This window comes from Aotus nancymaae, unplaced genomic scaffold, assembly GCF_030222135.1.
Source record: "Aotus nancymaae isolate 86718 unplaced genomic scaffold, 86718_ANA_hifiasm-v0.15.2.pri h1tg000076l, whole genome shotgun sequence".
NCBI classification, from domain to species: Eukaryota; Metazoa; Chordata; class Mammalia; order Primates; family Aotidae; genus Aotus; species Aotus nancymaae.
Window position 1 is genome coordinate 15,674,368 of NW_026988491.1, and position 22,642 is coordinate 15,697,009.

The window sequence follows — 22,642 nt, forward strand, 5'->3', positions numbered from 1 at the left end:
GGGGACTCTGACACAGAGGCAGCTTTAGGCCACGGTGGGTCACAGTTGAGGGTTTATTGCCAGTGTTAGGAAGAATGGGGGATCTGGGTGGCCAGGGGTCTTGGGAGGAATTCCAAATGGGCGCTGCAGGGCCTGTGAGTGGGGATGAGGGCTGCTGCCCCCTGCCACCCAGGTGGCCCCAGGGCTGATGCCACCATATCCTGACTGCTAGTGGTGCCTTAAAAGGCAGCTTCTCCACAGGAAGGGAGCCTCAGGGGCCCCCAGGAGTCAACCCTCACCAACAAGCCCTCTCTCAAGGGGGCCAGGGGCCCTTGTTCCTCATGGGACAGGTTGGGCCATGCCCATTTTAGGGGAATGACCAGCACACCTCAGCAGCTCTGGGCTCCCAGATTTTGTGTAGTGGGCCCTGGGAGCAGGGGCGGGATGCAGGCACCCTGGCTGATCTCTACCCTGGGGTCTTGGGGCACCTACAAGGCCAGGGATCCTCCTAGACAGTCACTGATCCCCTCATCCTGGGCATTTGAGCCCCCAGTGTTACTCACCCTGGCCTACCCTCCCTTGAACCACAGCCCCACTTCCCCCCGTCAGGCGATGTGCTCTCTAGAAGGAAGGGTGATGGGCAGGGGATGTGCCCAGAGATGGAGGCAGACAAGGCCCTCCTTCTTGGCCTCCTGGGCCAGGCCACCCTCGCCCCTGCTTGGGAGTGAATGCCCACCAGCTTGGGTGCACGCACATCTTGGCCCCAAAAGGACTCCAGGTGACAGCGACAGCTGCACATCTTCGGGGATGGACGCGGTAAGAGCCACACCTGAGCCGCTGGTCTATCAGGGCCTTGGGAAGAGGAGCTGACGTGGGGGCCACAGGGCCTGTCTCCCAGGCCCTCCTCATGGGTGCCTGGGCCTGGCCCTGCCTGATGGACGTGTGTTCATCCATCATCGTGGCGTCCTCAGCAGCCATCAGCCGGGCATGACCCAGAGCATCAGCGGGGCTTGTGAGTCAGGGGAAAGGAGGGCTGCAGCCAAGCTGCAGAGACAGACCCCCACCCTCTGCAGACTCCTCTGCTGGGCTCGGCTCAGCACAGCCCAGGGGGAGGAACCCAGAGCCACTGCCAGGCTGAGGAGGAGGGACTGGCCAGCAAAATGGGAGTCCCAAACCCCTTCCCCCCTTAGCCCCCTCTTCCTGCCTCTCCAGTGCACTGAGAGGAGAGCAGGAAGGAAAGCTGGCCTCAGCAGTGAGGGGGCCACATGCCTCCATGTCTGCCTCTTCCCCTGCCAGAGGCTGGGAGGCTCCCCCAAAGCGCCCACCGGCCAGGCTTCTGAGGGAGGGTCCAAGCCGTGATGGGGGACCTCAGGCCAGGGAGGGAGACGTGAATAGCACAGAGAGCCTGGCCCCGGGCCAGGGACTGACGCTGGACGGCTCAGGGGCAGAGGCCAGGGGAGCGAGGCTTTTATGGTTCAGTCACCACGGGGACGAGTAGGCAGGAGGGCGAGTGGGTTCTGCGTGTCTGAGGCAGGGAGGGGAAGAGAGAGGCAGTGGACAGCAAGAAGCCAGGTCTGGTGGTCTCGCCCTCCATCCACCTCCTGGCCAGCTCACAAAACAGTCATGGGTCATGGGGTGGGTGGAGGCACACGCTCACGGCCACAAGCACAGACAGACAGACAGACAGACGTGCACACTGAGGCCACTGAAGGACTGATCAGCTGGGGCAGTGGGGCATGGAGCCGGCTGCTGCCCGTTCACCCTGTGTGGCTCCCCACCCCCTGGCCAGCTGGCCTGTGAGTCACCCAGCCTAGGAGCCCACGACCTGGCCAGACCACGTCTCATGTGGAGTGTGGGGGGCCAGCTGAGTGAGCACCACCTCCACGGCCTGGAACTTCTGGTTCTTGGGCGGGATGGGGCACATCTTGTAGGTCACCTCGTCGCCCTCCACCGGCACGTACTCCCCCTCGATGCTGGCAGGCAAAAGAGGGGGGTGTCAGCCCAGCAGCAGGCCCTATGGCCCAGACAGCCCTGCAGTCTGGCCTCGGGGACAGCCTGGCCCTAAGCCTCGCTAGGCCAGGAAGCCTGGCCAGGCCTTGCTTCTCAGAACCTCAGCTCCCGAATCTGTAAAATGGGACTCATGGTCACAGTGGCTTATGCCTGTAATCACAGTACTTTGGGTGGCTGAGGCAGGTAAATCACCTGAGGTCAGTATTTTGAGACCAGCCTGGCCAACATGACGAAACCCCATCTCTACTAAAAATACAAAAATTAGCCAGGTGTGGTGGCTTGTGCCTGTAGTCCCAGCTACTTGGGAGGCTGAGGCAGGAGAATTGTTTGTACCCAGGAGGTGGAGGTTGCAGTGAGCTGAGATTGCGCCATTGTACTCCAGCCTGGGTGACAGAGTGAGTCTCAAAAAATAAAATAAAATGGGACTCATAAGCTGTACCTCCCTTTCTGGGTCCCTTAGGGACTGGGATGTAAAAGGGCACAGGGAGATCCCTAAAGCGCCAAGAAGCTCAGTGACCTCCCCAGATCCTCTTGGCATTAGGAGTGGGTGGCACCAGGCCTAGACATCTATCTCTACTTCCTGGCCTACCTGCCTGAAGGCCTTTTCCAGGCTGAGAGGCTCAGGAGCTGGCCCAGCCCTCTTAGGCCCCCACGATGCTGGAACAGGATCCAGGGCCCAGCCACTGGCTCCCAGGCTTCTGGGGTCCACATGCCCACTCCCCACCTGCTCCTAGCCCTCCTCCCAAAACGCACCCTCAGCCCCTACTCAGAGGACAGAAAAGGTGCCAAGAAAACACCTCAGGGCCGGGTGCAGTGGCTGATGCCTGTAATCCCAGGACTTTGGGAGGATGAGGTGGGTGGATCACAAGGTCAGGAGTTCAAGACTAGCCTGGCCAAGATGGTGAAACCCTGTCTCTACTGAAAATACAAAAATTATCCAGGCGTGGTGGCAGATGCCTGTAATCCCAGCTTCTTGGGAGGCTGAGGTAGAGAATTGCTTGAACTTGGGAGGTGGAGGTTGCAGTGAGCCGAGAATGCACCACTGCATTCCAGCCTGGGCGACAAATTTTTGAGGCACCATGGGGGATGCTAGGGCAGGGGCCAAGAACAGGGAGGTGAAGGGGACTCACTCAGACACGTGCACAAAGATGTCCTCGGACCCATTCTCGGGAGTGATGAAGCCATGGCCCTGAGCGCGTGAGAACTGCTTACAAATGCCCTTGAACACGGGGCCAGCTGAGGCACGGGCTGTCCTGGAGAGAGGGTAGTGGGATTGGAGCTGTGGCCTGAGTCATCCCTCCCCAACCCCTACAGCTGTCCTGAGCCCTTTCTGCTGAGCCTGCCTCAGGGCTGGGAAACTTGCCCCAGGCCAGAAACCACACAGTGATCCCCATTCAAGGATAATGAGGCCAGTCTCGGTGGCTCACACCTGTAATCCCAGCACTTTAGGAGGCTGAGGCGGGAGGATTGCTTTGTCCTAGGAGTTTGAGACTAGCCTGGGCAACATAGGGAGACCCCCCCATATCTACAAAAAACATTTTTTTTTTTTTAGACAAGGTCTTGCTCTGTCACCCAGACTGGAATGCAGGGAGTACAATCTCAGTTCACTGCAACCTCTGCCTCCCAGGTTTAAGTGATTCTCATGCCTCGGCCTCCTGAGTAGCTGGGATGACAGGTACTACCACCATGCCTGGCTAATTGTTTTTATTTCTTTTTCTTTCTTTTTTTTTTTTTTTTGCTGTCACTCTTAGGATATGCTTAAGTTACTTAATTTTTGGCATTTTTAGTAAAGAGAGAGTTTTGCAGTGTTTGGCCATGTTGGGCAGACTGGCTTGAACTCCTGGACTCAACTGATCTGCCTGCCTCAATCTACCAAAGTGCTGGGATTACAGGTATGAACCACCGTGTCTGGCCCCAAAATTAAAAAAAAAAAAAATTAAGGAGGCTGAGGCAGGAGAATTGCCTGAACCCAGGAGGTAGAGGTTGCAGTGAGCCGAGATCACGCCGTTGCACTCCAGCTTGGGTAACAAGAGTGAAACTCCGTCTCAAAAAAAAAAAAAAAAAAAATTAGCTCGGGTTGGTGGCATGCGCCAGTAGTCCCAGCTACTCAGGAGGCTGAAGTGGAAGGATCGCTTAAGCCCAGGAAGTCTAAGCTGCAGTGAGCCACAATTGCACCACTGCACTCCAGTCTTGGTGACAGAGCAAGACCCTGTTCTTCTCAAAAGATCCTTTGGCCTCCTCCATATGGACCCATATTACACCCCCACATGACCTCATCAGTCATCTACCCCAAAGGTCCAGCGCTAGTCTTTGTCCCGCCTGCCCACCTTCTCCAAAGGTTAACTCCATGTCTTGGGTTTTGCCCATGTGGTGCCATCTGCCTGGAACCACCAGCTCCCTTCTTCACATGATACATCTTCCAAACCCAACCAGGACATCATCTCTTCTCGTACCCCATGCTGGGTCCTCACCCCTAACCCTGCTGGGTTGTAATGGATGGCAAACAAGTTCCCTCTGCATTGTAAGCAGCTTGGGGCTTTGTCTTATTCATCACTGGATCCCCCCTGGTCAGGAACTCAGTAAATCTTTGTGGAATAGATGGCTGGATGGCTGGATGGATGGATGGGTGGATGGGTGGGTGGATGGGTGGATTGATGGATGGGTGAACAGGAGGATAGATGGGTGGATGGATGGATAGATGGGTGGGTGGATGGGTGGATGGATGGACAGGATGGGTGGATGGATGGATGAACAGATGGGTGGATGGATGGATGAACAGCTGGCTGGCTGGCTGGCTGAATAGATGGATGGATGGGTGGGTGGATGGATAGTCAGATGGAAGGGTGGATGTGTGGGTGGGTGGGTGGATGGATAGATGGGTGGGTGGATGGATGGATGGGTGGGTAGATGGATAGATGGGTGGGTAGATGGATGGATGGATGGACAGGACGGGTGGATGGATGGATGAACAGCTGGCTGGCTGGCTGGCTGAATAGATAGATGGATGGGTGGGTGGATGGATAGTCAGATGGAAGGGTGGATGTGTGGGTGGGTGGGTGGATGGATGGATGGGTGGGTGGATGGATGGATGGGTGGGTAGATGGATGGATGGATGGGACAAACATTGCAGTTACTGGAAGGTCCACACACAGTTCTCCTGTCCCTGGTGAGGACAACAGGGGTTGGAGGAGGATAGAGATGGTCAGCCCCTGTCCTGACAAATGTCAAGGGTCTGGGCAAGGAGCAGGTACTCACGCTGAATAGGTCCTGGTCCGCTTGGTGGGCAGAGGGCTGGGTAGGTCCCGAGGCGAGACACCACCCCGCTCCCAGACCCTGCTGCCCTCCCGGTGGAAGGGGAAGGTGGGCCAGACTGGGGACTTGGGGGAGTGGAGTGGGGGCACAACTGGGGGTGATGTGGACTCCGAAGTCATGGTGGGGTCAGCAGGAGAGCCTGGTGGGCTCTGGGGCCCAGGGGCCGGTGAGGGGTTCGGGCGTCCTTGCGGGCAGGGCCCGGCCTGGCCCTGCTCTGCAGCCTCACCAGCCACGGGCTCCGTCTGGAAGAGGAAGAAAGAGGCACAGGTGAGTCCAGTCCAGGGGAGCTGCTCCTGGACCCTGGCCACAGTCAGGAGGGCTGGTCCCACCTGCTATCCTCACAGCGTGACTTCAAGGCACAAACAACCCCATCGAGGCTGAGTCCTCACCAGAAAAATAAAACTAGGGATCAAATGACCCCTAAGTCCTTGCAGTGTGCAGTTCAATTCTCTAAGTCCAGGGGCCTGGGAGGTGGCTTGGTAGGGTGTCCAGTGATGGTCTGGAATATGGTTTGGCATAAGGGTCAGTTGTTTCAGAGTCACACATCTGGGTTCAAATCTCAGCTTTGTCACCTACAACTTGGTGACCTCAAGCAAGCCAAGCCACGTATCAGCTCCAACATGGTGGGTAGGAGTGCGGGCTCCAGACCCAGGCCTGGGTTTGAATCCTGTATCCTTCACCTTCTGGCTACATGGCCTTGGCCCAGGTCAACATTCTTTTTTTTCAGACAGTTTTGCTCTTGTTGCCCAGGCTGGAGTGCAATGGTGATCTCAGCTCACTGCAGCCTCTACCTCCTGGGTTCAAGTGATTCTCCTGTCTCAGCCTCCTGAGTAGCTGGGATTACAGGCACCCACCACCATGCCCGGCTAATTTTTTTTGTATTTTTAGTAGAGACAGGGTTTTGCTATATTGGCCAGGCTGGTCTTGAACTCCCGACCTCAGGTGATCTGTCCGCCTTGGCCTCCCAAAGTGCTGGGATTATAGGCATGAGCCAACTCGTCTGGCCCATTGGCGAACACTTTTAACGTCTGACTCTGTTTTCTGTTCTGTAAAATGGGGCTTTTTTTTTTTGAGACAGGGTCTCATCCAGGCTGGGGAACGCTGACATGATCATGACTCACTGCAGCCTCCATCTCCTGGGCTCAAGCGATCCTCCTACCTCAGCCTCCCAAGCAGCTGGAACTACAAGCATGCACCACCACATCAGGTAGTTATTTGTTTGTTTGTTTGTTTGTTTGTTTGAGACAGACTCTTGCTTTGTCACTCAGGCTGGAGTGCAATGGTGTGATCTTGGCTCACTGCAACTTCCGCCTCCTGGGTTCAGGTGATCCTCCTGCCTCAGCCTCCCAAGTAGCTGGGATTACAGGTGCATGCCACCACACCTGGCTAATTTTTGTATTTTTAGTAAAGATGGGGTTTCACCATGTTGGCCAGGCTGGTCTTGAACTCCTGACCTCAGGTAATCCACCTGCCTCAGCCTCCCAAAGTGCTAAGATTACAGGCCTGTGGCCTCCATTTCATACCCCTCCTGACCCAGAGCTTGGGGTTCCCCAGGAAGGAAAATCACCCAGCAGCTTCCTATAAGGTTTCTTCGGAGTCCAGAGCTCAAAAATCCTGAACACACTGCATGGCAGGCCTGGATGAGTCCAGGAGTCCACTGGAGCAGGTCTTCTGGCCTCTGCTCAAGATTATACAGCAAGTGGAATTTTTCTGAGCCAAGATGCTGAGCTGGCTCGCCATCCGTGGGGATGGAAGTGGAGAAGTATCCTCCCTCTTCCCAAAACCCTCCCCCTCCAGCCAGGAGAGCAGGAGAGCCCTGGGCCTGGCTCCCCTCATGGCCCCTCAACCCTGAAAAGGCTGATGTGGGGCTTTTCGGTCTGCGCTCACTCCAGGAGGCAGGGCAAACCAGGCTTTTCACCCTTATTTTAGAGAGAAGAAAATGGAAGCTTCATGAAGCAACCACATACACGGCTGGGTGCAGTGGCTCATACCTGTAATCCCAGCACTTTGGGAGGCTGAGATGGGCAGATCACTTGAGGTCACAAGTTTGAGACCAGCCTGGCTAACATGGTGAAACCCCGTCTCTACTAAAAATACAAAAATTAGTCGGGCTGGGCGTGGTGGCTCGCACCTGTAATCCCAGCACTTTGGGAGGCCAAGGCAGGTAGATTACCTGAGGTCAGGAGATTGAGACCATCCTGGCCAACGTGGTGAAACCCCATCTCTATTAAAAGTACAAAAATTAGTGGTTTGTACTTTTTTTTTTTTTTTTGAGACGGAGTTTCGCTCGTTACCCAGGCTGGAGTGCCATGGCGCGATCTCGGCTCACCGCAACCTCTGCCTCCTGGGTTCGGGCAATTCTCCTGCCTCAGCCTCCTGAGTAGCTGGGATTACAGGCACGCGCCACCATGCCCAGCTAATTTTTTGTATTTTTAGTAGAGACGGGGTTTCACCATGTTGACCAGGATGGTCTCGATCTCTTGACCTTGTGATCCACCTGCCTCGGCCTCCCAAAGTGCTGGGATTACAGGCTTGAGCCACCGCGCCCGGCCCTGGTTTGTACTTTAACTCATGTTGTGAAAAAAGAAAAAAATAATAAAAAATTTAAAAATATATACAAAAATTAGCTGGGCATGATGGCGCATGCCTGTAATCCCAGCTACTTGGGAGGCTGAGACAGAAGAATCGCTTGAACCCAGGAGGTGGAGGTTGCAGTGAGCTGAGATCACATCACTGCACTCCAGCCTGGGTGACAGAGTGAGACTCTGTCTCAAAAAAAAAAATGGCATATGCCTGTAGTCCCAGCTACTTGTGAGGCTAAGGCACGAGAATCACTTCAACCCGGGAGGCGGAGGTTGCAGTGAACCGAGATCACACCACTGCACTCCAGTGTGGGTGACCAAGCGAGACTCTGTCTCCAAAAAAAAAAAAGAAGAAGCAACCACACAAACACTTGGACATGAAGGTTCATGAATGGTCACACCAGTGCTCATTCACAGCAGCCGACACGTGAAAACAGCCCGCGCCCATCAGCAGATGAATGGATAATAAATGATGGTCTAGCCACATGGTAGACTAGCACTTGGCCATAAGAAAAAGAAAAGAAGAAATACCGATTCATGCTACACCCTAGATGAACCCTGCAAACATTATGCTAGAATGTTTGCAAGGTCACAGAGAAGAAGCCAGTCCCCCAAAAAAACACAGACGGCATGATTCCGTCTCTGAGGCAAATCCTCATAGATAGGAAGTCGACTGGTGGTCACCAAGGCTGGGGAGGAGGGAGAGGGGAGAGCTGCCAGTGGGTAAGAGGGTTTCTTTTTGGGGAATGAAAATGTTCTATAATTGGCTGTGGTGATGGCTGCACAACTCTGTGAATGTACTAAAAACAACTGAACTGAACGCCTGAAGCAGGTGAATTTTATGGTATATGAACGATAGCTCAGTAAAGCTGTTACCAAAAAAAGAAGACAGGGCAGCGAAGTTACCTGAGATGACACAGCTGGGAAGCACCAGACGCCCTGCAGTGCACTTCTAGAGTGCCACCTGCCCCACCTGGGTGAGGGGTGGCAGGTGATGGGAACAGAGCCCCTGCCTCCGTCTCTCTAGGAAGCAGGGTGATCCTGGCCTCCTGACTGCAGTTTTCCCAGGCCTGGTATTGTGCTTGGCAGTGACAGCCAGTGCTGGGAGGCCATGGAGGGGCAGGGAGGGAAGAGGAGTATGGGGAGGAGGAGATGCAGCTCACGGTGGTTACCAGGGAGACGCAGCTGAGTTGGGGCCTGCTCTGGCCAGCCAGGCCTCCCACCCAAGTGACCATGCAGCTCTGAGGCCTCGTGCTAAGTAGGCAGCAGGGATGGGGGAAAGACCCACTGATGATTCTGGGCCAAGGCTGAGGGCAGCCTCTCCATGATGGGCTCTCAGATGGCAGAGAGACCAGACATCAGAGGGGAGGCAGAAGAGCCACAGCAAAGACAGGAAGGACCAAGAGGAGGCAGCAAGTTGGCCTCAGGGCAGGAGCTCAGGCAGGGACAGGAGACAGGCAGCTTCCACAAAACAGAGAGAACAGGCTTCTCCTCATCTCCCACTGCAGCCTCAGTTTCCTTATCTGGAAAGTGGGGATCACAAAAAATCCTCCTCCAGCCGGCAAGGTGGCTCACGCCTACAATCCAGCACCTTGAGAGACCCAGGCGGGAGGATCATGTAAGCCCAGGAGCTCAAGACCAGCCGGGGCAACATGGTGAAACCTCATGTCTACAAAAAATACAAAAATTATCTAGGCATGGTGGTGGTGCACCTGTAGTCCCAGCTACTTGGACGTCTGAGGCAGCAGGATCGTTTAAACCCAGGAGGTCGAGGCTGCAGTGAGCCGAGATCGTGCCTCTGCACTGCAGTCTAGGGGACAAAGTGAGATATTGTCTTAAAAAAAAATTAGCTAGGTGTAGTGGTGCATGCCTGTGGTCCCAGCTACTCGGGAGGCTAAGGTGGGAGGATTGCTTGAGCCCAGGAGGTCGAGGCTGCAGTGAGTGGTGATCAAGCTACTGCACTCCAGCCTGGGCAACAGAGCAAGACCGTGTCTCAAAAAAAAAAAAAAAAAAAAGAATAGAGAGAAAGAGAGAGTCTCTCCTCCAATGGCTCTTTTGAGGATCAAATGAGAATGGAGATGGGATGTGAGAAGCACTGAGTAGAGGCTGGGTGCTGGGTGAGAGCCTGCTTCTCCCAGACAGGGCTGTGGAACTGGGTGTCAAGGGAAGAGGGAGTTGGGAAAGGAGAGACCCAGCCAAGCTGAGCCAAGCCCACCATTCATCTCATCGTCTCTTCTTCCCTAAGGATCTCCCACCCCTCACAGCTCCGCAGTCTCTTGTTTTATTTAATTCCTGCAACTGCTCTTCAAGCCTGGTGCTATTATGACTCCACTTTGCAGATAAGGAAACCGAGGCTCAAAGAGATTAAATCATTCACTCAAGGCCACACACCCACCCATCAAAGACATCCAGAATTTGAATCAGCATGATCTGACCCTGGGGCCTTTGAGTGGGAAGACAGGAGTCCTGTGTCCAGGTCCTGCCTTGCTATTGACCTACTGTGTGACTTGGTACAGGGCCTTTCCCTCTCTGGGCCCTGCCAGGGCCTGGGCTTGGAGGACCTGCACAATGCCTGGCAACCTGGGAGACCAGAGAGAAGGGAACAGGGAGATACGGAGCAAGCCTCCAGTTCGGACTCCCCCTCTCCAGAGCATTGCTGCCAAAGAGGGCAAGTGAAAATGAGGCTTTCATTGGCTGAATGCCATGTACTGTGCAAAAGTCTTTACAGAAATTATTTTCTACATTTCAGCCTCCCAGTTACCCTATAGAGCTGAAATTACAATTTCTCCGTTTTACAGATGAGGTAGCTGAGGCTCAGAGAGGGTGAGTGACTTGCCCAAAATCACACAGTGGGTGACAGAACCCCAGGTCTGTCTAACAATAAACCTGTGCTCTTCCTGTGAAGATAAATTCTGTTCCTGGTTCAGCCAAGATGAGGCTGGAGTTTTTCCAAAAGAACTTTCTCTGAGAAACTAAATGGGAAAATAAACTCCCCCAAGAGCAGAGAAACTGATATGTTTCTAGAACATTTGTTTCCACTCAAACAGAGCTAAAGGCCAGCTCCAGGGGGATTTCGTGTGTCCTTCTGGGGCCGTCTCCTGCCAGGAATAATGCCCTTCAGAACCAGCAGTCAGGTAAGAGGGCAGCCTGGGACCCAGACTGCCTGAGTTTAAATCCTGGCTCCACTGCAACCCAGCTTTGTGACCCTCCCTTCCTCCCCTCTGCCCCCCAAGACGGAGTCTGGCTCTGTTGCCCAGGCTGGAGTGCAGTGGTGCGATCTGGGCTCACTGCAACCTCTGCCTCCTGGGTTCCAGTGATTCTCCTGGCTCAGCCTCCCAAGTAGATGACTGAGATTACAGGCGCCTCCCACCACACCTAACTAGTGTGTGTGTGTGTGTGTGTGTGTGTGTGTGTGTTAGTAGAGATGAGGTTTTACCATGTTGGCCAGGGTGGTCTTGAACTTCTGACCACAGGTGATCCACCCGCCTTGGCCTCCCAAAGTACTGGGATTACAGGTGTAAGCCACTGTGCCCAGCCAACCCTCCCATTTTGTGCCTCAGTTTCCTCATCTGTCAAATGGGGCTTATCGTAACATCCTACCCAAGTTGGGAGGAACCACAGAGCTGCATCAAGGGTCCCCCTGTGAATGTGCATCTCCTTGCACCCTCAGCCCTGCATTTGGGCTCTGAGCCAGACTCATCTTCATTTCCCTGCAGAAGGCCAGACCCCAACTGACTGACTCTGCAGACAAAGGGGCCTGGAGGTAAACAAACGTCAGACTGTTCAGAGATAACCTGAGGCTGGATGCGTGTCACGGGGCACTCTGGGTGGTGACTCAGCCTTCTTGGCAAATGAACCATAGCCCATGCTGGGGCTCTGCTCCAATTCTCAGCTCCCCCAAAAGAATGGAGAATGGGGCAGGAAATGTTTGTCATGGTCCTCTCTCATTTTTTTTATTTTTTGAGACAGGGTCTCACTTTGTCCCCAGGCTAGAGTACAATGGCAAGATAATGGCTCACGATCAGCCTCAGTCTCCCTAAGCGCTAAGATTACAGTGTAAGTCACTGTGCCTGGCCGTGGTCCTTTTTTTTTTTTGAGACAGAGTCTTACTCTGTCACCCAAGTTGGAGTGCAGCGGTGCAATCTCAGCTCTCTGCAACCTTTACCCTCTGGGTTCAAGCGATTTTGCTGCCTCAGCCTCCTGAGTAGCTGAGATTACAGGCACCTGCCACCACACCCAGCTGATTTTTGTGTTTTTAGTAGAGACGGGGTTTCACTGTATTGGCCAGGCTGGTCTTGATCTTCTGACCTTGTGAGCCACTGCTTCGGTGTTGGGATTAAAGGTGTGTGAGCCACCTCGCCCTTTTTTTTTTTTTTTTTTTTTTGAGACTGAGTCTCACTCTGTCATCCAGGCTGGAGTGCAGTGGTGTGATCCCGGCTCACTGCAACCTCCATCTCCCAGGTTCAAGTGATTCTCCTGATGCAGCCTCCCAAGTAGCTGGGATTACAGGTGCGTGCTACCACATCCAGCTAATTTTTGTATTTTTAGTAGAGACAGGGTTTTACCATGTTGGCCAGGCTGGTCTCGAACTCCTGACCTCAGGTGATCCACCACCTCTTGGCCTCCCAGTGTGCTGGGGTTATAGACGTGAGCCACCACGCCTGACCGTCTGATCCTCTCTTGACCATGAGAATCTCTCTCAGTCTGGGCAGATCTGGGAAAGACAGCCTGCTCAGCCACCCAGTGCTGTGTGACCTGAGGCAGGCACCTGCCCCTCTCTGGGCCTCACCTTTCTCTTCAGCTATGTGCATCATCGCTGGTACAGATGACTAATGAAGGTCAGGCTAACTCTCCTCTGAGGTTTTCAAAACACACATGTAAATGAAATCAAACTGATTGCAGACACCAGGACAACAAATGTGAGGGTGACAGCTGTCCTTAGTCCTTAATCGTCTGTGTCTGTTCCAGTGGAGGGAATAGACACAGGCAATTAAAATGAAGCCTGGGAAGTCCTGACGTGAGCCTCAACCACCATCTAGTGATCTGTTGATACTGACCACGAGCCAAGCCCTTTGCCCCATTTTTTCATTTTGATCTCACAAGAATCCCATGCAGTAACTACCATTAGTACACCCATTCTTCTGAAGAGTAAACTGAGGCTCAGAGAGGTTGAGAGGCTCACTGAGCTCACACAGCAGGTCAGGTACAACATGTCTGCCCTCTGGAGATGTCTGGGGAGGTGAAGACCAGCCATTCCTTGAGGGCGGCACCCACCCTCCCCTGGAGAAGGAGGAGTGGGGTGTGGAATTCCTGGGGAGCCAGGACTCGCTTTTATTTCTGGCTTTGCGCTGACTCAGACCATGACCTTGGGTGAGTCACTTGCCAGCTCTGCTAAGCTTGAAAACAACTCCCCCAATAAAAATGTCCCAGCCCCAAGCCCCCATCACAGGGGAGCAGATGGGAGGGATGGGTACGGTTGCTTAAAAATAGAAAGGACAGGGAACACAAGGATGACGATGGCAGGGCTTCCTGAACATCAGGGACTTACGTGCAGTGGGCCCTGGGAGGGTAAGAAAACCAACTCAGGACCCCCGGGCAGGAGCTGACACTTCCCCGGCTCCTCCCCCTCCCCCAGCCTCCCAGATGCTCCTTAAAATACATCACTGCCTGAGCTGCTCTTGCAGCCTGAGGTGACCTGATTAAACCTGGTTCCTTCCCCCCATGCAGCCTGTGTGCCTGCATCTGTGCCTGGGGGCGCTGCCCCAGCCAATACTTGAGCTTAATTATTTAAGAGACCCTGTAGTCCTCCTCCCTGTCACATGCCCAGGCTGTCCTGGGGAACCGCTGTGGTTAAGGCCTTTGGGCTTCTTTGGCTTGGGTGGAGGGGGGAAGCCAGGACGGCACGGGGAGAGCCAAGTTCGCAAACCAGTCCCACCTCTGCTTGGCTGTGTGACCCTAGGCAAGTCACTTTCCCATTTTGAGACCCTAGAGAAAGGAATAGACTGGTCAAAGTCATGCATAGAGCATCTGAACTTGAACTCAAATCAGTGTGACCCCAAAGCTTTCCGGTGTGCCATGCCGCCAACCCAGCCCGGGAGTATCATTTTGCTGACTGTGGGCAGATGAACTCCCCACTACTCTGTCTCCCATTTTGCTGCTCAGCATGGACAAAGGTCTGAACTGCCCAAGCCCCATTCCTACAAGGCTCTGGGTCCTGGCTGCCCTGGTTGTGACCGTGGACATGACCGCCTCAGCCAGTACCAGAGCTCAGCCAGGCCCTCAGCGCCCTCTGCTGGGTGCCGTCCTGGGGGCACTACTACAGACTGGCTGGCAGGTGTCCCTTCCCCACCAGCCATCTGAGTGTCTCCAAGTCCTCCTCAGGGAATCCCCCTGCGCATCCACAAACATTGCCTAGCCATCTCTCTCCAAGCCTGGGAGAGCCCTCTGGGGGCAAAACTGTTTTCTGGCCTTTCCCAGGCCAAGAGGCAGGCAGTTCCTGTCTTTTTTTTTTTTTTTTTAAGAGGGTGAGGATGGGTCAAGATAGGCAGATAAGGAAAACAGACATTTTTGGAGAAGACTTCAAGGAAATGGGGCGGGGTGGGGTAAAGCTGAGAGGAGGAAACATTCAGAATTTGGAGGGCCCAGAGGACTCTGGGATGGAATCAGGTTTGGGAAACCAGTTCCCTATCCCCCAGAAAGCTGGAGACCCCCTTTCCCAGGGAGAGGCCCCTGCCAGATCACAGCCAGGCGGTGTGATGCCAGGCTCTCAGAGAGGTTGCCCACCCCCTGCCGGGCACACTTCCTCCTCCCCTCCCCCAGCCTCAGTGGATGCAGCAGTTCGAACTCTGTATTTATTATTGTTCTCACTCTGTGTCCCCCTCCCCTCTCCCTGGGAAGAGCCTGCAGGCTGGCAGCTTGGCAGGAACCTGCTGTCTCCTTGTGGGTGCCAGTGTCACCCCTTATCTCTGCCTGGACTCCTTGTGCCAGGATCAGGCAACTCAGGGGCTTGGCACCAGCCAAGGCCACCCTAAGTCCCTGCATCCCATGACAGGGGTGTCTTAGCAGGCCCTGGCTTATCACCCCTGCCCTCTGGGGCTGCACCCTGGCAAGGGTGGAGGTCAGAGCAGACCAGCAGGCAGGCAAGAAGCAAGGGCTTGGGGTGGGGTGGTTCCCCGGGAAGAAAATAACCACACAGAGCCACTTCTCCAAGCCAACTAACACAATTATCCCCATCACACTGGAGAAAAAATCGAGTCAGGATAAGACAAATGCTCCAGGTCCAACTGTCTGCCTGCCCCAACCGGTCCCTTCCCAGACCCAGTCCCAGTCCCACATTCCAGGGGAAAGACCAGCGACCCTCCCTGCTGCACTCTGCTTTCAGCAGCTGGAAACGGCACTGGGATTTCTCCGGTCAAGGCGGTCCTCTCTCTCCCCCTGCTTCCCAGACAGGAGGCTGCGGCTTGGCAGGTATCTGCTGCTCTCTGCTTCCTGAGCCAGACGCAGGTCCCAGACACAGACACAGACACACTCCCACGGGAGCCACACAGCCTCACCTCGTTTGGGGGTCACGGAGAGAGAAGGAGGGAGGGAGAGACAGGTGGGATCCAGCACCCTATCTGTAAGCTGAACTGGGCTGATCCAGCCCCCACCTTCACGTCGTACCTCTCTCCTTCGGCCTGGCCAAAGCCACAGTTTCTAGCACAGTGTCCTCAGCCCCCATCCAGCCCCTCACCTCTCCTGGGCAGCTGGGGTCCAGGTACTGCCTCCTGCGGTGTCCTCGCTCTGCCTCCCTCTGGCGCGTGGAGCTGGCGGGCAAGGGATGGATCTGGAAGATGTGTGTGTGTCTGTGCGCGCGCGTGTGTGTGTGTGCGCTCTCGCTCTCGCGGGCGGTACCTCAGCCCCTCACTCACTCACACGCCTTCCAGCTGACGTCAGGGAGAGCAAGAGGGAGGGACTCAGATGCGAATTTGTACTCCCTGCTTAAAGGGACCGGACTCTGTGGCTTCTGGCCCAGACACCACTTCCTGAGTCAGGCACCGCCAGGTGAGAGGCTCAGCTGCGTCTCTCGGGGGCCCTAAAGCTTCCTTTTTTGGAAAGTGGCTTTTATGGCTGGGCCACGGTATAATTTGCCCTGCCCAGTGAGGGCAGCTGCTGAGGAATGCAGGGGAGGAAGAACCTGGGACAGTGCCACGTTCCTGGTAATTGGAGAGCAAGTGGGGGGTGGTGAGTGTGAGTGCGAGTGAGTGCACGCTCGGGGGGCCCTTGGGGTGGGTGGGGGTGATTGGGGGTGAGTCTGGGAGAATAGAGGTCAGGGCCAAGAGGAGCCCCCCCAGAGGGGGCTCAAGACAAGCCAGGTTCCCAGAGACGCCCAAACACTCATCTCCCCTCCAGACGCTCAGTGGTCCTGTCCTCTGCTAATACAGACGCTGATGGCACTCAGGTCTGTCCCCTCAACGGCCTCTGAGATGCTGGAGATGAGTCACATGTGCTCATCTCTGTTTGCCACTTGTAATATTTCCATGAAATTGAATTGAGGAGGACCCTAAGAGAGTGATGGCTTGAAGGTGCACAGGGGGACACCCCACAGCCTGGGAGGCTCTGAATAGAGTAGAGAGGACTGATTGAATCCAGGCGCCCAGCCTGTTTCCCCTCCACACGCCCTGGCTTTGAAGTGCTCTGCACTGCCAAGCTGTGTGACCTTGGGCCAGCCCCTGAGGGCCTTTGGAGGTTGAGTATGTGATGTCCCTAAACCCAGGGCCAGCTGGAGGAGGCCTCCACAAAGGAGCTTCTCTTCCTTCTTTCAGTTCCTTCTCAGCCTCGGCTTGGACAGAAGGCAGCCTTCCCCTGATGTCTCCTGGTACTACTGAGGCAGGCTGGCATTTTCAAAAGGAGTCTTATTAAAATAAAAAGTAGGTGGGAGTTAAAAGGGAAACCATGAAGCTAAGTACAAGTAACTAATACACGTAGCTAAGATACCAAGAGGGCTTGCCCTCATTGAAACCTCACAACAATTTATTAATTTATTTTTGTCGTCCTTCCTTTACTGGTGAAGAAATAGAGGCTCAGAGAGGAGGAAGGACTTGACTTGCCTGTGTTCTTTCTTTTTTTTTTTTTTGAGACAGAGTCTCACTCCTCTGTCACCAGGCTGGAGTGCAGGGGTGCAATCTCAGCTCACTACAACTTCCACCTCCTGGGTTCAAGTGATTCTCCTGCCTCAGCCTCCCGAGTAGCTGGGACTACAGGAGCACGCCACCATGCCCAGCTAATTTTTGTATTTTTAGTAGAGACGGAGTTTCACCATGTTAGCCAGGATGGTCTTGATCTCTTGACCTCATGATCTATCCGCCTCGGGCTCTCAAAGTGCTGGGATTACAGTCGTGAGCCACTGTGCCCGGATGCCTATTTTCTTTCAACTGGCTAGAGGGGTACTGGAACCCAGGACCACCCAATGTCACTATACGCCCCTGCCCCTCCAGAACCTCTCCAGACAATCACAGCTCACTGCAGCTTCCAACTCCTGGGCTCAAATGATCCTCCTACCTCAGCCTCTTGAGTAGCTGGGACTACAGGTGTACACCACCATGCCTGGCTAATTTTTCCAAAAAAATATTTTGTAGAGATGGGATCTCACTATGTTGCGCAGGCTAGTCTCAAACTCCTGGCCTCAAGCAATTCTCCTGCCTTAGCCTCCCAAAGTGCTGGGGTTATATCCTCTTTCTTCTTTGCCTTCCTCTCCTCCAGCAATAATAGCTTTCAAAGGGCTCTCACAGGCATCCCCTTGCCTGCTTCTTTTTTTTTTGAGACAGAGGTTTGCTCTTGTTGCCCAGGCTGGAGTGCAACAGCTCAATCTTGGCTCACTGTAACCTCCGCCTCCTGGGTTCAAGCAATTCTTCTGCCTCAGCCTGCCAAGTAGCTGGGATTACAGGCATGTACCACCACACCCAGCTAATTTTGTGTTTTTAGTAGAGATGGGGTCAGGCTGGTCTTGAATTCCTAACCTCAGGTAGTCTGCCTGCCTTGGCCTCCCAAAGTGCTGGAATTACAGGCAAAAGCCACTGTGCCCGGCCTGACCCATGTTTTTCAAACACACAAACCTGCCCTCCCAGCAGAAGTGCTGGAGCCATGGTGGACACTGGCAGTTTTCCCTGGCCACCTTCACTGTCCTGTCCGCTGGGAACTGCCTTGCTGTTGTCACCTGGGGAATCACCTCTCCCCATTCTTGGTCTGTAGGATCTCTGGCCCAGGCCTGGCCAACCAGAGCTGGCATCAGGACTTAAGCTGGAATGTGGATGCCAGGCTGGCCCTTCTCCCAGGGGTCCCCAAGTTGGTTGAGTGATGGGTTATAAGCTGATTGGCCAGCAGAGGGGGAGTGGCCAGGCGGACTTTTCTGCACTCCAGGTGACCACAGGAGCTAGAGAGAAGACATTTAGAGGGAAGAGGCTCTGGAGGTTGGAAGGCCCTTAGCTGGGTATGGCTTGGGGTGGCGGTGGAACAGGAAGGAGGCAGTGTCAGGGGACATGAGGCAGGGCCCTGGAGGCTGAGGCTGGGCTGCTGTGGCCAAGGCCCTGACCCCTCCCTTCACGGCCAGTCTCCTTTCTCTTGGCCCCTCCGGTGGGCTGCTGAACAACATGTGCCCAGGGCTGGCAGGCAGCCAGAGAGCAGTGAATGGAGGAGGCTGGGCCGAGCATGAAGCAGTGTTATGATTATTCCTGAGCCGGCGATGAGAGGGCACAGCTGTTCATTCAGGAAAAGAGCAGCCACGGCCCCACCCACCCACCCACCAGCAGCTGAGTAACAAAGAAATCGTCTGCTTGAAACCAGGGGCTCCGCCGTGGAGGCTATTTTTGTGAAAAGCTGAGAATTCAAAACTCATCTCCTCAAAAGCCTCCCTTGCCTTGCAGAAGCTGAAGAGGTGGGTTAGAGCCCAATAACCCCTGTGACTGATTCCACCTGAATTACAATTCTCACTCCTGTTATCAATCGTCAGCCCACACGTGGCGGCCAGGCCTGGACCTATGTGGCATTGAATCCACATCCCTTTGACATACATACACCTTTAAGATGTTGGTGCCACGTGACAAGATGATGAGGATGCTCAGGCACAGAGAGGTTAAGAAACTTGCCCAGTGTCACACAGCGGGTGATGGAGCTGGTATTAAAACACAGAGGTTCTGGCTTCATTACACTCCTATTCTTTCTGCCATGCCACACTGTCTTTAAAATGTCATTTCAATTCCCTGGATGCCCATCTCCCCCACAGTGGGAGTCTTCTCCAGCCTGGACTCATATTTTTGCCCAGTAAATCAGAGTGGGTCTTTCTTCCTTATTCTGGAGACGAAGTTTCGCTCTTGTTGCCCAGGTTGCTGTGCAGTGGTGCAATATCGGCTCACTGCAACTTCTGCTTCTCAGGTTCAAGCAATTTTCCTGCCTCAGCCTCCCAAGTAGCTGGGATTATAGGCACTGCCACTACACTCGACTAATTTTATGTATTTAATTTTATGTTTTTGAGATGGAGTCTCACTCTGTAGCCCAGGCTGGAGTACAATGGCGTGATCTTGGCTCACTGCAACATCTGCCTCCCAGGTTCAAGCAATTCTTCTGCCTCAGCCTCCCGAGTAGCTAGAACTACAGGCATTTGCCACCACACCTGGCTAATTTTTGTATTTTTAGTAGAGACGGGTTTTCACCATATTAGCCAGGCCGGTCTCATACTCCTGACCTCGTGATCCGCCTGCCTTGACCTCCCAAAGGGCTGGGATTACAGGCGTGAGCCACCGCACCTCGACTGGCCGGTTGTTTTGGATTTTTAGTAGAGATGGAGTTTCATCATGTTGGCCAGAGTGGTCTTGAACTCCTGACCTCAGGTGATCCTCCCACTTTGGCCCCAATAAAGTGCTGGGATTACAGGTGTGAGCCACCGCGCTGGGCCTAAAATGTCTTTTAAATTCCCTGGATGTCCATTTCCTCCACCATGGGACTCATCTCCAGCCTAGACTTACATTTTTGCCCAGTAAATCAGAGTGGTCCTTCCTTCCTTTCTCCTTGTCTCCCAGTTGTCTCCTTCAATCTGACTACCACCCTTCTGCCGGGGAAAACCTTTTCCTGCATATCTAACAACATCATTTGTACATTCATTCGTATGTTCAGCAAATATTTATTTATTTATTTATTTTTTTGAGACAGAGTCTCACTCCTGTTACCCAGGCTGGAGTGTAATGGCGCGATCTCGGCTCACCGCAACCTCCGCCTCCTGGGTTCGAGCAATTGTCCTGCCTCAGCCTCCCTAGTAGCTGGGACTACAGGCGTGCGCCACCATGCCAAGCTAATTTTTGTATTTTTTAGTAGAGACGAGGTTTCACCTTGTGGACCAGGATGGTCTCGATCTCTTGACCTCGTGATCCACCCACCTCGGCCTCCCAAAGTGCTGGGATTATAGGCGTGAGCCACCGCGCCTGGCCCCTCAGCAAATATTTATTGACTGGCCGAGTGTGGTGGCTCAGGCCTGTAATCCCAGCACTTTGGGAGGCCAAGGTGGGAGGATCATGAGGTCAGGAGTTCGAGACCAGCCTGACCAACATGGTAAAACCCGGTCTCTACTAAAAATACAAAAATTAGCTGGACGTGATGGCACATGCCTGTAATCCCAGCTACTCAGCTACTCCGGAGGTTGAAGGAGGAGAATCACTTGAATCCAGGAGGCAGAGGTTGCAGTGAGCCGTGATTGCGCCACTGCACTCCAGCCTGTGCAACAGAGCAAGACTCCATCTCAAAAAAATATATATATATATTGACCATCTACCACGTACCAGACGGCCAAGGTTCTGGAAAGACAGTAGCAAACAAAGCAGGCATGCTCCTTGAGTTTGTGGAGCTTGAATCTCATCTAGAGATGATATAGATGAGGCCGGGTGTGGTGGCTCACCCCTGTAATCCCAGCACTTCGGGAAGCCGAGGCAGGCGGATCACAAGGTCAGGAGATTGAGACCATCCTGGCCAGCATGGTGAAACCCTGTCTCCATTAAAAATACAAAAATTAGCTGAGCATGGTGGTACGCACCTGTAGTCCCAGCTACTTGGGAGGCTGAGGCAGCAGAATCGCTTGAACCCAGGAGGCGGAAGTTGTAGTGGCAGTGGAGGTGATGGAGAGAGGTCGGATTCTGGAGGCATTTTGGAGACAGTAGCAACAGGATTTGCTCAGGGATTCACACACGGGGTGTGAGAGACAAAGAGTGGAGGATGATTCTGAGGCTTGAACCTGAGCATCAAAGAGTGGAGAAGTCATTTTCTTTTTTTTTTTTAAGATGAAGTCTCGCTCTGTTGCCAGGCTGGAGTGCAGTGGGGTGATCTCTGCTCATAGTAACCTGTGCCTCCTGGGTTCAAGTGATCCTACTGCCTCCGCCTCCCGAGTAGCTGGGACTAAAGGCACGCACCACCATGCCCAGCTAATTTTTGTATTTTTTTTTAGTAGAGATGGGGTTTCACCATGTTGGCCAGGATGGTCTTGCTTTCTTGACCTCATGATCTGCCCGCCTTGCCCTCCCAAAGTGCTGGGATTACAGGTGTGAGCCACCACGCCTGGCCTGGAGAAGTCATTTTCTAAGACAGGAAGAGGCTGGGTGCAGTGGGTCACACCTATAATCCCAGCAATTTGGGAGTCTGAGGCAGGAGGATTGCTTGAGCTCAGGAGTTCAAGACCAGCTTGGGCAACATGGCAAGACTCCATTTCTAAAAAAAATTACAAAAATTGGCTGGGCGTGGTGGCTCACGCCTATAATCCTAGCACTTTGGGAGGCCAAGGTGAATCACCTGAGGTCAGGAGTTCAAGACCAGCCTGGCCATCATGGTGAAACCCCATCTTAGAAAAAAAAAAAATTACAAAAATTAGGCTGAGCATGGTGGCTCAAACCTGTAATCTCAGCACTTTGGTGGGACTGAGGTGGGCGGATCACCTGAGGTCAGGAGTTCGAGACCAGTCTGACTAAAATGGTGAAAACCTGTCTCTACTAAAAATATAAAAAATTAGCCGGGTGTGGTGGCACATGCCTGTAGTCCCAGCTACTTCGGAGGTTGAGGCAGGAGAATCACTGGAACCCTGGAGGCGGAGGTTGCAGTGAGCCTTGATTGCACCATTGTGCTCCAGCCTGGGCAACAAGAACGAACTCCATCTCAAAAATAAATAAATAAATAAATAATAAATTTTAAAAATACAAAAATCCTAGCTGAGGGTGGTGGTGTGTGCCTGTAGTCTCAGCTATTGGAGAGGCTGAAGTGGGAGGATCACTTGAGCCTAGGAGGTAGAGGCTGCAGTGAGCTGTGATCTCGATACTGCACTCCAGCCTGGGCGACAGACATTGTGTCAAAAAAAAAAAAAGACAGGGAAGATGGATAGGAGCAGGTTTGTGGGGAGGGCCAGCCAGGAGTCCCATTGTGACCATGTTAAACTCAAGTGACCAGATGGAGCTGTGGAGTCTGTGCTCAGGGAGAGAGGCTAGGCTGGCTCGGAGGAGTGGAGCCACGAGCGGCAGGTGCTGTGCAGAGGCATGGTACCCACAGGAGTGTACACAGAGCAGACAGTGAGCCTGAGGCCCGCCGGGACTGAGAGGCTGAAAGAGGAGTCTGTGGGTGGATAGAGAATGTGGCTGGGCCTTGGGGGAAAGGGTGTCTGGTTTTGTTTGTTGTTTGTTTGTTTGTTTAAGATGGAGCCTCCCTCTGTTGCCCAGGGTGGAGTGCAGTGGCACAATCTCCGCTCACTGCAACAT

General features: G+C 53.8%; 1 protein-coding gene across 1 annotated transcript; it reads right to left on the reverse strand.

Moving 5' to 3' along the window:
• Positions 1-34: 34 nt before the first annotated feature.
• Positions 35-15,765, reverse strand: CSDC2 (cold shock domain containing C2). The gene is made up of 4 exons (XM_012476693.2): positions 15,616-15,765; positions 5,245-5,543; positions 3,120-3,242; positions 35-1,952 (listed from the first exon to the last, which is right to left on the reverse strand). Exons 2-4 carry the CDS (start codon positions 5,418-5,420, stop codon positions 1,790-1,792), a joined length of 462 nt encoding a protein of 153 aa, XP_012332116.1. The 5' UTR covers positions 5,421-5,543; positions 15,616-15,765; the 3' UTR covers positions 35-1,789.
• Positions 15,766-22,642: the final 6,877 nt, after the last annotated feature.